At 43.0% G+C, this 14272-nt stretch overlaps 1 protein-coding gene across 1 annotated transcript in view; it reads right to left on the bottom strand.

Moving 5' to 3' along the window:
• Nucleotides 1-13182, bottom strand: part of itga8 (integrin, alpha 8) — a 37798-nt gene extending 24616 nt beyond the window's left edge. The window contains exons 1-9 of the mRNA XM_041044110.1: nucleotides 12804-13182; nucleotides 12308-12438; nucleotides 9260-9360; nucleotides 8972-9095; nucleotides 6749-6810; nucleotides 6223-6268; nucleotides 4030-4155; nucleotides 3845-3889; nucleotides 670-713 (exon numbers count right to left, since the gene is read on the bottom strand). Coding sequence (XP_040900044.1) covers nucleotides 670-713; nucleotides 3845-3889; nucleotides 4030-4155; nucleotides 6223-6268; nucleotides 6749-6810; nucleotides 8972-9095; nucleotides 9260-9360; nucleotides 12308-12438; nucleotides 12804-12997 — 873 coding nt within the window. The 5' untranslated portion in view covers nucleotides 12998-13182. The remainder of the gene's footprint in view (nucleotides 1-669; nucleotides 714-3844; nucleotides 3890-4029; nucleotides 4156-6222; nucleotides 6269-6748; nucleotides 6811-8971; nucleotides 9096-9259; nucleotides 9361-12307; nucleotides 12439-12803) is intronic.
• Nucleotides 13183-14272: the final 1090 nt, after the last annotated feature.

Below are 14272 nucleotides of genomic sequence, written 5' to 3'. Positions count from 1 at the left end.
CTTCTCTATGACACTCACAGTGCACTGTCTGTACAGGAAGGAGTACTTTTGCAGCAGCTACACTATCCAGACATAAAACACACATTTTGTTGCTGTGTGTGTGTGTGTGTGTGGAGCGCGGTGAGTCCTGCGGTTGCACTGCAGGTTAGGGTTAGGGGTCGTGTATGTGTGGAGAAGGGTTAGTGGGGTTAGGTGGGGTCACCGCCCTCCACATGCAGCGGAAGCTGTGTGTCATTAGGGAGGACTGACACAGTCAGCCCCGGGGACACGTTCCCATAAGACAACACAAGACGCGCTGCATTATACACGCATAGAGGCACATACAGTATTTGTTGAAAGCATGTAGATACATATCTTTATGTGTTCTGTACAGTACAGGCTGTCATGAAAGATTGACAACAGATGAACCTAAGAGACTTTATTGTGTGCATGTGTGTCTGCACATAAAAGCCTACACATACTCTCCGAAGAGCTCCTGCACTCCTTACTGTGTGTCTTACAGTATGTAGGTTTACGTCTATACAACAGACAACATATAGCAAAATAAAGTGTCCTAATAAGATGCTCAGCCACCCCCAGCCTTCAGAGAGACCAAATCAATTTCTTTTTCTGGCACCGAACTCTATCCTGTCTGCCTTTTGTCAAGTCTACTCTCCTGTACATACTCACATATCCAAAGTTCTGTGCTCCTCTTGGGACTCCAGCTATCAGCTCTGGGAGACATGAAAACAAAGAAAGACTTACATTAGCATGTTTGTGTGTGAGAAAGAAGAAAAGGCTCGACAGAGGTTTGAGAGAGGCCTAAACCCTCAAACCCCCTACAAAGCCCACCCTGTCAGAGCAGCTGAGTGTTGCTGAGAACACACTGAGTCACTGAGTGCTCCGGGTCTACTTGAGTATTGATTGATGAGTGTGGTGCTGCAGACTTATAGGGATGATCTGAGGGTCCCACCCAGAGAGAGAAGATAGAGACCCCCCCCCAGCTCCAGTCAACAGGCTCAACCACCAACCTATAAAGCAATAATTCCCAGCTCTATCTTCACTCAGAGTTCCCAGTTACAACCAGTTCTCCAGTCTGAAGAAGGTTTAGGGAACAAGACCACAACAAGTTTCGTACCACAACACAACACATCAACAAGCATGTGTAAGCTCTTAAGGCTCACTTTAAGACTCTCTGACATGTGTTGTGCCAGAGGGGGTTCGGGGCCTTTGCGGGGTTAGTATGGGGGTATGTAAACCTAACGTTGTCCCATAAAGACCCCACTAAATGGTGATTAGCAAAGAGACTGATGGACAGGAAATTATGAATGGGAAGCTGAAGTGGCACTATGGGAGGAGAGCCTCAAGCCTGTGGCAGAGCAGCAGAAATAAGTGCGTGATGACACAGTGTTTGAAGAAGCAATAAAAATTGCTTAAAAAATGATGTGGCATGACTGTGGTGAATTTTGTTTTCTCCATATTGTGTTTAATAACAGAGCGGTGCTTTTTGCTGAAAGTGCCTGTATGTTTCATTTGCAGTGCTGACAAACTGATGGCATGGGAATGAACTGGCTGCTGGTTAAAGATGGCTGCTGGTTAGACACACTGTGCTGGTCAGCTTGTACAATCCGTCAAATATCGTGTAAAGGGTTTGACATCTAAGCTCTCTGTGAAGTTTTTTAACTTTACAAGAAAGTGAAGTTTAAACTTGAAGTAGCATTTTCTGCTATTTTGAAGTTTTGAGCACTTTTCATGTCATGTGCTTGGCAACCAGCATTACTGGATTACCTGGAATCTCAGCATCTTCTTCTTCTTTCCCTCATTTTTCTATAATTATTTAAAGAAATGGCAACTAAGAAACTGGCAGAAGATATGGAGGAAGTGAAAAAGTCTCTGAGCTTTATGTCAGAGGAACTAAGCAAGGTGGTGAAACAGCAGATGGGCCTACTGGATTTAATTGAGGAAGTGCAGCAACTGAACGCTGTGATCAAAGAAAAAGACAAGAAGATTGAAGAGCTGGAAAGAAGAGTGGAAGATTTGGAACAATACACAAGGATGGATGATTTGGTGATATCTGGCCTTGAGATGACCCATCGTACTTATGCACGGATCATAGCAGGTGACAAAGAGGGGCAGGATGCACCAAGAGGGGAACTGCACTCACTTGAACGGCAAGTTATCCAGTTTTTTAACAACAAAGACATCCCTTTAGCAAGTAAAAATATAGCTGGTTGTTACACCATAGCAAAAAAACCAAAGTAAAAGACCAAACATTGTCATTCGCTTTGTGAGTAGAAAACATAAAATTGAAGTGCTAAAGTTTGCAAAAAAAACTGAAGCATACAGGAGTATATGTAAACAAACATCTCACAAGGAGAAATGCTGAAATTGCATGACAAGCAAGAATTCTGAAGAAGGAGAGGCGAATTAAAGACACATGGACAAGAAACTGTAAAGTAATGATAAGACTCAATGGTACACCAGAACAGGCCGAAGTTATAGTCATTAGAGACATGAGAGATCTTGATCAGTATAAATGAGATTATGGTGAAGAAGGGGAGTAGTGGGAAATGTCTTTTCTGTTGTTATTGTTGTTGAGATAAATGAGAACAAATATTTTCAGTAGGTGATAATTTTATTATAAGAGAATGTGTGAATACAAAGAATTTTCCGCTTTTGATTTTCAAGAAGATAAAGCATATGAGTTAGAAAATGACATTGATCCAGAGACCCACTTCTACCAGAATATAAATATGAACTGTGAGTATTATTCTGAAGATAAGTTTAGTTTTGAATTTAAGGGTTTTTCACTGATCCACTTTAACAGTAGGAGTCTTTATAGTAAGCCTAGCAGAATAACCACGCAACATTAATTGATAATATTTTTGTAAATATAACTAATGGGAAGATAAAAAGTGGACTCTTTGTGACTGATGTAAGTGATCATTCACCAGTTTTTGCAGTATTAGAAATGAAAAACTAAAAACAAGAACGAAAAGGCAGATTTGTAATTTAGTTAGATTAAAATCGCCAGAAGCAATTAAAGCTTTTAAAGAAGAACTTATAAATCATCATTGGCAGGAAGTTTATGTAGAGGACACAAATGACTCATATTATGCATTTTTAGATACATTTTTTTAAATTGAATTGAAAAAAAAAATTGAAATGAACTTCAGCAGCACCCGAAGCTCGCACAGAGATGTGAATAAAAATGTGAAAGAGATGCAAATCAAAACGCTACACTGCTGGGAAGCCACCGAAGTCTCTTTGTAAGTGGAACAAAGAAAAATAAAATAATTTGTACATGTTCTAGTAATCTTAACTTTTATGAATTTCTTTTGGCCTAAATAGTGCATACTTGGGAAAGGTCAGCAAAGATGAACTCAAACACACTCTTTCCCATCTGTACATCTTTAATGAAATGATACTGTGTGGCGTGCTTGTCTCTCTTCCCACCTAATATTTCAAGTCCAGCAGAAACTCTGGACCCACTCTAGACCTGAAGAAGTCTGTGGAGTCTGCCACTAATCATTCTAATCAGTCGAGATGGAGGGACAGGAAATCCCTTTATCAGTGGTTCCTAAAGTCCTGTCCCCTCGGGGTCGTGACCCAGACATACAGAGACAGTTCTCATTACTGCTTCTGAGTTCAGACCCAGAAACTGTCACCCAGCTGTCCACTCCATATCGGTCACCCTACTACACCCTTCACAGTATTCCCAGCATGAAGGCCTTGGAGCGAACAGAGAGAGACTGTAAACATGCAGCGTTTCAGACGACGTTGCAGGGTGGCTGTTGATGTTGTTAATGAGAGATTCCTTTAGGGCTGCATGTGGTTAGTTGTAATGAATTGTTGGCTTTCTCACCTTGTTCAGAGTCTCCTGTAAACTCTCCCACTGCCACAGAGTAACCTAGAGAGAAATCAGTTGCACATGACGACAAAATTAACTCTCTGTGTACACTGCATGTGTTACGTCATGATTGTTATTTAAGTTAAGGTTCTTGAGTTTAATTGTGCGTGTGTGTGTGTGTGCTTGTAAATGCACGTTACCGAGGTAGCTGTCGTCGTGTGTGTCTTCAGCTGCTCTAGTGTGTTTCTCTCCTGGAACTTGTCTCAGGATTGCCTTCAAAGAGTAGCCATTCAGTATCTCAGCTATCCCTGCTGTCATCACCTGACCTGCACACACACACACACACACACACACACATACACACACACACACACACACACACACACACACACACACACACCAGCACACACACATTGATAGAGAAAAACAAACACCCAGGGTGAGAGAGTCACATCTGCTCATGGACAGCGGTTTCAGCTTCGACCCCATGAAGGGAGAACTGCCGCCTTCTGCTATAGAAACCTGCTGAAGCTGGACCGCCTGCTCCACATGAAAGATGCACACGGCTAACGACACATCGAAGTCCTCCCAGAGGAAAGCTAAAACACATCACTGGCAGAGGAATAGCTGGAAAAATACTCCAGTGTTCCTTTAAAAACCTTCAAGAAAATGCCTGTCCTCTTCGCAGTGAGGATTCTGAATTATAGGTGTCCACACACAAACAACACCCTTCCTCTGCTGTTGAACAAGAGGTCAAACAAACAAATGATTTTATCTACAGCCGCCCTGAACCTTCCATAAATCCTCCTTAATGTGTGCGCGCGTGTGTGTACTGACGCTGGGAAACTGTGCCCTCTTAACCCTCCCTCCAGTTTCTTTTCCAACCCCTCCCTCTCTAGCTCTGCAGCACTTAGCTATGAGTTTATCACTGCATCTCATTATTAAACCCCAATCTGATTAATGAGACACTGTGTTAACAACACAGAGGCATAAGTCTCTGCTGCTAATTTGAAATGTCCTTTACACCCAGAGATGACAAGATTGTATATAAAAGATGATATGATAACTCAGGCTGAAAGCTGAAGATAATCGCTGTATATTAGAGGCCATAAAATCCAGGCTGAGTGCTTTTATAAACATTCGGAGGAAGTGTTTTAACTGGAGGCAGCCAGCCTTGCCACGCTGAGGGCACAGAGAGGGAGCAGCCCATTAGGCTGTCTGTGATGCCTGTCTAGTGTGGTCTTGTATGCTGGAACATTCATTATTTAACCATATGTAGCAATAACATGAATGCCAAGCAATAAACCTAGATCATAAAAACCTATGTAACAGTTTTGAAATAACCATCAATAAGCCACATCGCTCTGGTTTTTTTTTTTTTTTTTTTGACCACTTTTAGGAAAAACACAAATTCTCTTGCTCTGTCTTTCTGTTGTGAAGAAATGAAGTGCTGTGTGTGGAGTGACAGATCACAAAAAGGAAAGTGGGGGAGTGAGTGCATGCAACTGATCAATAATTGTCTCCCTGCTCCTTACTAACAGCTGCAGAGCTCAGTGTCATCTAAATTAGGATAAGTGAAGAGGAAAGGAGGGAATTGAAAAGGACACATACACCGTCTCACACACCTGGAGTTGGGGGAGTAGCGCAACAGTTGAACTCTGACACACTCTAGCTGTGTCTATACCTATTAAGACACTTCATCCCTCTGCTTAGACTAGCTGACCTCAGCACTGCTTTTTTCAAGCAGAAAATCCATCTTTCTACTTCTTCTTCTCTCTCACTCTCTAACATACTCCCTCACTTTCTCTCTCCTTGCTGCAACATGTTTCTATAGTCTCCTTAACAGTTCTCTATCATTCCTGCTGTCCTCCCAGCCCCAGCTCTTTTTCCTCATATCAGTCTTTAAAACCACCACCACCACCCCCAACCAAACGTTTTGGACCTTCTCAACCTCGCTGCCTTCCCTTGAGCTTCCTCCTCTCTCCTTGAAGCTTTTCCAAGCCCCTCTGTGCTTTATCACGGTGCAGAGGGGCAGTTCTTCCACACTCCATTACCCCCTGATCAGCTCATTACAGAACCCAAACACCCACTTCCTGTTACACTGTTACAGACAGAGAGAGAGAAGCATGAAGTAAAGGAACGAGGGAGTGGTAAAAGGAGAAGGAAAGTGGCAAAGAAGAGAAAGAGACGCATTTCTTTCCACCTTCTCCTACGTAAGACTGTAATGAAAGTGCAGATCTGGCACGCACTTCCACGGGCATGTGTGTGTATGTGGGCTGTCCTGACTGTTAAACTCATCTCCATTCTTTTCTCTCACTTGAACACCTTCCCATCTATGAAATCACTGCAAAAGAGAGACCAAACACAGGTTTACGTACTGCTGTTGCAGTTACCTTGCCAGTAGAAGCTTCCAGGTCCTCCTACCACCAGCCTTCCTTCCTGGAATAAACAGAATTAGTTAGGGTTAGTCAAGAAATTTGTCCTTGAGTTCGTGCATGTGAGTGTGTGTGTGTGTTTGTGAGAGACTAGAGTGGTATTTAACATGTGCAGAAATGTGTGCGTGTGTGAGCACATATGATTCCTGCTGCCATGCCTGTTGACATCCTGTGGAGAATGACAGCTTCCTGTACAGGAGGGTAGAGTTGGACCATGAGACAGAGGTCAAGGTTCACACTGACTATACAGTGAAAGAATGCGTAAGAGCCTGTGTTTGGTCTATTGTGTTCAGAGGAGATGGGTCACATCAGTAGTGGAGGCTCCTCTTGGGACAAACATGCTCTCATCTTCCCCATCTCCATAAATCTCTGAAGGGAGTCTTGTGTTTTCAAGAAAGCTCTCTTTTTGCACTCTGAGAGGGGACAAGATGTGTGTCGGGGCGGTGTTGTGACGATAAAGTATGATTGTTGATGCAGTCTTTACCTTGGTGAAATCCACACTGAACCCAGCCTGGCAGAATCCCTGTCCCTCTGGGTCTGGATCACCTGAAAACCGCACAGTGAAACATGTCACTAGAACCAGCATCTTAATTGTTGTGGCACCATGTTTTCTTGTAAGAAGCACTCATCTCACACTTCACGAAGTATAACCGCTATAAGATGAAACATCTGAACAACAAAAAATGGGAACACTCAAAACCTATGTGCACATAATGAATGGTTCTCCATTTCAGAAGCACCCCGGGGTGAAGTTTATGTCACATCCAGCTCCTGAGTCAGGTCCTGTTTGTGTGTGTTCTTCGATACCTCGGGTTTAGTTAGTTTCCTGCTTTACTTTGAAATTACTAACCCCTTTGTCTTTTTTAGATTCACTTCCTGTCCTTCTTTGTTTCCCGCCTCAGTGATTACCTGTCCTGCCCCTAATGTGTTGCACCTGTGTCTTATTGTTTCCCCGCCCCCTAGTTTATTTAAGTCTTGGTCTCCCCTTTGTTCTCTGCCAGATCGCCTTTGTCTGTATAGTCAAGCGGTCCAGCATTATTTCCTTGTGTTACTCTCTGTGTTATTTAACCTGGCTTGTTCTCTTTACGGTTTTTCCTTTTGCCTTTTGATACCTCTTCCTGATTTTGGACTGCCTTTCTGTGTACCCACCCTGCTTGGAAGACCAGCTCTTTGCCTTTTATTTCTGTGTACTCTAGCCGTGCATTTGAGTCCCTTTCTGAGCCCTCACCCCTTGTCAGTTTAATGATGCGTAACTACACACGTCTAAGTGTGAGTTATAGTAGTTGTCTGAGTGGTCGTACATTCAGGTTAAGATTAAGCAAAAATGCTGCTGGAGACTGAAAAATCAGACTCAGACACATGATACATAAATAATCCCCTCACTTGAGAACTGTGTGGAATTATTTCCCCCTTGAGAACAATTGAGTTAACAGTGTGATTATTCTGGCCTTGATTAGTCAGGACTGACCTAAACAACAAAATACAGATCTTTAACAGCCTTTGACCAAATTACTACAGGGACCGCAAGTATGAATGAGTGTGTATGTGAGTGCATGAGCGTGATCAGTGTGTGGGATTTTTATGCAAAGTGGATGATGGAGTGGACGATAAGGGCGGCGTTTGATCTGCTTTTTTATGATGTGCCACCTGATAGCCTCCATTTCTCCTTATCACTCTGTGCTGGAGACTCATATCACTGTGGAGGGTGAGAGAGGTCGCAGGAAGAAAGTGGGAGAGTAAGAAAGAGAGAGAAAGAGAAGAGATGGAAGGGGGGTGGTGGTGGTGGTGGTGGGGGCAATTCAGGAAAATCCCATTTACAGACCCGATGACAGAAAGAAGAGGACCCAAGATAAACTGTCAGAGATTATTTTCAGGTTGCTGTGGCAACTTGTGAACCATCAGGCAAGGTAATCCATTGTGGAGGGAAACAAAAAATCTCACAGTTTAAAGAATCCATTCATCCCAATTACAAACATACACATTTTCTCACCTGCACTTAGTTTTGGTTTCACTTGGCCAAGTTTTGAGATAAACACCTCTGAGATTTTTGCCACTATGCCAATACAACAGAAGTGGACGGAAGTCTATTTGTGAAAAACCTGGAAAAATGACTTAAATGCATGATATAAACACTTCTTATCGGGAATAATTCCTCAGTAGATGGTAGCTTCAACGAAAATCATTCACAGCAAAGTCTGTGTAACAGGGGAACTGGTTCAGGAAAGACATGAGGCAGTTTAATTCTTAATTCTTTAAATATACTATTTAGATTCAGTGCCATAGACAGAATTATATAATTATATTCACTTCAAGTGTTACAGGGTGGAGGCAGGAAACCAGGACAAAAACAACCCCACTAAAATATCTACAAGGCTACATTCTACCAGAAATAGTGATTTTTTTTGGGGGGGTGGGGGGGTTTGGGTGAACCAACCCTTGAGGAATAGACATTAATTTTTATAGGCTGACATAAAAATCGATGCACTGTATTTAAGCTTTATGCCATATTATGACATATTACACTGATGGATGATGACAGCACATTAGGACATGGTCTGCTAAGGCCATATCTTTAAAAAAAACATTGTAAAAATGATGGTTAATTTGTGTTCATCCTGACAGCGGAGAGAGAAAGAGAAAACAAAGGAAGGGAGGATGAAAAGCAGTAAAAGGGAGAAGTTGGAGACGGGTCTGCAGAGTGACTCACTGGTCCTGCAGGGTGAGTACTCTGCGTAGGCGCTGAAGTTTTGGACGGCCACATAGCAAGTCCCCACAGGTTCCTTCTCCCCACTCAGCTTCACTGTACGCCAGTGGTATAGAGGAGCACATGCCTAAAAAACGAATAACACTCTGATTCTCATTTAAAGAAATACTCAAATGGCGAGTAAAAAACAATCTTAAAAACTAACAGATACAAAATGCATTTGTTTTCAAGCATGTACGGTCGTACAGGTGATGTTACACAATGATATTAACTGACATCATGTCCACTCACCACCACTTTTCCTTTATGGGTCCTGACTGATGCCCCGAACCACTGGTGCGACTTAAACTCCACAGGCTCTCTGGTGCCATTTACCTTCATCATTCTGTTATCTAGAGAGAGAGAGAGAGACAGACACACACACAGACAGAGACAGAGAGGAGGGGAAGTGGCAAAGACATAAAAAATGAGAATAAAAGAGACATTTCATAATGGTGCCAGTAAAAGCTGATATTGACCGTGGTAATGTGGATCCAGGCTTGTAGCTCTGAGTGTGTGGATGAAAAAAACATTTGTCCTTGAAAAGCACGAACAAACAGCAGCATCTTTAACACGCCTATAACAAACATCAAAACACCATTTGCCCCCCAGAAACAGACATTTGTCAGGATACTGTGAGGCTTTTTCAGTCAAAGCCTTTCCCATAAAATGTAACAATCCTTGAGAGACTTTTTCCTGGGCCGGCACACACACACTTACACACATGCACGCACATACACATTAAGAGCATTTCCCACCCGACTCACAATAAAGTGTGAGATTTGGTGTGAGTGTGTGTGTGCATGTGTGTCTTTGCTCTGTTGTAGATATTTTCCAGTGTTATTAAAGACCATCTGGGTCTCTTTGGGGGCTGTGCAGACCCCACCTCATTAAACACCTTCTTTTAGCACATGCACACACGAATGATTGAATACAGTGCATGCATAAAGGCAGGTGTAAAGGCAGTAAATATTTAGCCTATTAATGTAATTAGTTTTTGTTATTGTTAGTCCTTTCCTTAAATATTATAACTTCAATTTAGATTAGTTTCAATTTGTATCTATCTGTAGCATGATGGAGCTGGCGGTTTAAAGAAGCAGCCGTAACTAAAAGGCAAATAAAAGAAAGTTCTTTTTAATCTAAGCATCCATTGGGAAATTGTGGGGTGAAGTTAGTCAATGAAGAAAACTTTAATTCACACACAGGAAAACCCCATGTAGATGCTGTGAGGCATTAGAAGAGCATTGGCTTCATTGTGAGACTTCTAGATGTGGATGTGTGGTGCAGAGTGACTGTCAACATTAACTTGGAAAACAGTGAGCATGCTAAATCAACTTTTTTCTCTAAAGAAATAAAAGAAAATGTTTTTGTTTTTTTTAATCCCATTTTTTGAGTCATGCATGTATCATATTACAGTAGATTAACATGACATAAATTAGTACAAGTAGAACACAGACACTGGAGGAGGAAAGTATTCTGCTTTTCCAGGTTTCTCCACTCTAATCATAGACATGCAATCTATCACTAAACTGTTGTCCTATCACCACATCAGCCCCCACCCCAACACCCACGCTGCACTGGCATGACTTGAAACATCTGCCTAACGTCACTGAAGCTATGCACACACACACACACACACACACACACACACACACACACACACACACACACACAGGTACACACACATAATCAGGCACGCGTGAAGCTGACGTATAGATATTAGCCAGTACAGTACACACAGATGTTCACCAGTCGTGCTGAGATTTTGTACAGTGTGCATGTGTGTGAGTCTGTTTATACCTGTAATAAAGGGTCTGCTGTAACTCTAGAAAAATCCGCCATGTCCACTGTCATCAATAACCCTGTGCCTACCCACCCATTCCAGTGGATAGATAAACACATGCACACCCATTCACTCTTCTGTGTTTATTCTTCTGTCCTCAAAACCTGAAATTTTCCCCATAACACTTCACACTAAAACTAACCCCTTCGTCAAAATTAACCTACAATTAACTTTAGGGAGAACCAAGAAACCCCTCCTAACTTTGGAGGTTTACCCTCCTCTTCATGGAGCCTCGCTTTAGTTCAGACTTGTATCAGCTGATTGGTTATTAGCTGTTTCATTCAGATATCAGGGGCTCATTGATACATCAGCTGATCACCAAGCAGCTGACAAGCAACATCCAATCATAATCATGCACAGTCTGTTGATATTCTCATATTCGTATCACTTGCTACTGAGGCTCCATCCTCACCTCAAGTTTTCTCTTTTATGTGCTGAAGCTCTCAATAATGTTAACCTCAAAAAAACACCTAGGGTTCATGTTCATGTCCCGGCTTTCTCTGTTGTCTGTCTCCCCTTAAAGAGCAGAGCAATTCCCACCAAATCTCAGCAATGAAAAGGTCATTCCTATCTCTACCTTTTTTATTGTGGTCCTCACAAAGATGCTCCTATCATCTTTGTGAAAACCCCACAAAAAGCGAGTGAGGGATAGATGGAGAACGAGGGGGGGGTGGGCATAAATTTTCGAGATCTAATAAAAAGCAGACCTCACCCAATCCCCCTTTCTTCCAAAGGGGAACTAAATTCCCATGTGCATACAGTTTACCCCCCACCCCTCCCATGTCCCCTGCCCCCACCCCTCGCTCTCTTGCTTTCTCACTTGTTCTCTCTCTCTCTACCTCTTGCACACACACACAGATGGAAAAGTGTGCATCAGGGACATTAGACTCTCAAACAAAGGCTGATTGGGCAGTTAGCATTGATGATAATATATTGAAAACCATAATCAACATGACGTAGGCCTGCACCAGAAAACCCGCCAGCCAGCGCCCCCCCCCCCCCCACCTTTTTTAGTTAGACGAAGCTGATGAGACCCATATGTCTTATCTCTCTTTTTCATGCAACAGCACATGTGCCAACTCATATACACACACATACCAGACACACAGGTTACGAAACGCCACTGGTTCCAAATAGCAACATCTGGGGCCACCTATGACTTTAAAAAGGTCCACTTGGACCTCGGTGAAATGAAAACTTGTTAAACTTCACTTCTGTTATTCACTAAAATACTAATATGTCAACTCATAAAACAATGACAGTGCTGAGCATGTTGCTCACTGTAACAGTTATTGCTTTCCATTTCCTGTAACAACACAAATCATGTAAATCATGGGCCTTGGGAACATAATTATGCCCAGTGGGGCCCCCGGAAGGTTTATCATGAATTTATTTTGGCCTGTGGCATGAAAAAAAAAAAAAAAAATTAAAAAGTAAAAAGCTTTCAGGTAACTCACTGGAACTGTCAAAAGGTATCTGTCTGCAGCTGTCAGGCAGTCCAGGCCAGGGGCAGTAGTAGACAGCTCCAGCCTCCACGATGCCCGGCTGGGAGGTGTTCGCCTTAGGAGCCCCCACCAACACACTGATCCTGGTGGGGGTAAAGAAAAACTAAGGCATACATACAAAACAAGCAGGAGAGTGTATTCAATATGCAAACATATGTGCACAATTTGGTTCCTTTCTGTTTCATTATTCTGTGTGCAGCAGTAATCTGAGCACTCCATGCTTCTTCTGTCGCGCTCCAGTCTGACATACAGTGCAGCTACATACTTTATGAAGCTTCATTTATTTTAAATTAAACTAAGATGAATTAACTTTTATTCAGCTCGTTTGATTTCCATGCTGTTCTGTGCTGCTGAGTTTACTGTAAAGCATTCTGGGAAGATGTACAGATACAATGGAATTATTTCAGGATCCTGATGAGACAGATTGAGTCTTAATGTTGTCACTCACGTGTTGCTGTCGGTGGTGGCTTGGTAGAAGTCCACAGAGTAACCGAAATAACTTCCATCGGGTCCCCTGTAAACCGTAGGATGCTCTGCGTAAAGGTTAAAACTCCAAGCTCCATTGAGCGCCGGCCAGAGCACCGACAGCACCCCGAGAATAAACATCCCAGCGGAGGAAACACAGTCCCGTACACGCTCCATCCAAAAAGAACAGTCACTATTACCCCCAGAATCAAAGGGCACTGGGATAGAGACAGAGACACACAAAGAGAGTTTCCTCCGTGCAGGTGAGGTAGCCTTGTCCCGGGAAAGTCCGCCAACTGTATGTCACTGGATCACCGCGCTCTGCTGCGCTCCCCCCAAAAAACTGCCTCTTGACACCATGAAACCACCAGGTCTGCCCAGAGCCTCAGCTACAAGACTACACAGCCGCGCCCCCGCCCTCTGCACAAAACTTTACCCCCCCTACACACACACACACACACACACACTTACACACACACATTACAAGACACAGACCACATCTGAGCGCGCTAAGGGGCCCGCGCGTCACCGCTCCTTTTATGGCACAGACAAATTTTCTGTGGCGAATTTGGGGGGCTTCATCCTGAATCAATAAATAATATTAAAGTGAGATTTATAACCACCGTCTCAAATCGGTCCAGTAACACACCACAGGCACACGCTGCGACTTGGCGCGCACGCACACAAACGCAAAGATTAGTAGTTCGTAAATTAAACCAACTTATGCGTCTTCACCGGCCGCTTCGTTCAACCATAGCGTTAAAAGAGGGCTGCGTTTCCTTCCGTTGAGAATAATCACTTGTAATTATGTCAGTAATTATTATGTCGGCTTACAGCAGAAATCTCTTAAGCAGCATGTGCAAGTTTAGGCAGTTTGGCCCGCTTACTCTTTCACTCAACACCAGGCGACCCCCCCTCCCTAAACCACCGAGGTAATATTCTGCGCTCCTGCTGAAAATAATATCCTGCAATAAAAAGCAGTTTTAAAGAGGTGACACGCCAGACCGTGCTGCTTTATATATATATATATATTTAGCTCAGCACACTTCCGAACATTTTTCTTATCAAAAACTCCTTTTCTGTGTGCATGTGTGAAGGAGAGAGGAGAGGAGAGATGACTGCTGCACCCACTTCCAGGCAAACCGACCAAATCTGCAGTTTATCAGCTTGTGGAGTTTGTTTTAATTAAAATAAGCTTTTATAGGCACATTAGTGATGAATTAAACTCTGCAACCAGACTCACGATGCAGTAAAAACTGCATCGGAGAAGCTCTACAGTCAGTGTGGCACCAGAGTGTGTTTTCTGTCAGAAGAGCTGATAAGAACCAGGTGAGACGGTGAGGTAAGAGCGTCGGAGGGGAAAACCCAACCTTGACCTGCCAGATGGAGAAGCTTTTCTCCTCCACACCTTTCACCTGCCCTGTTCTCCTCCTTTAGCACATTTCCATCCAT

This window comes from Toxotes jaculatrix, chromosome 8 (genome assembly GCF_017976425.1).
Source record: "Toxotes jaculatrix isolate fToxJac2 chromosome 8, fToxJac2.pri, whole genome shotgun sequence".
In the NCBI taxonomy this organism is placed as follows: domain Eukaryota; kingdom Metazoa; phylum Chordata; class Actinopteri; family Toxotidae; genus Toxotes; species Toxotes jaculatrix.
This window is presented reverse-complemented; position numbering and strand designations above follow the sequence as displayed.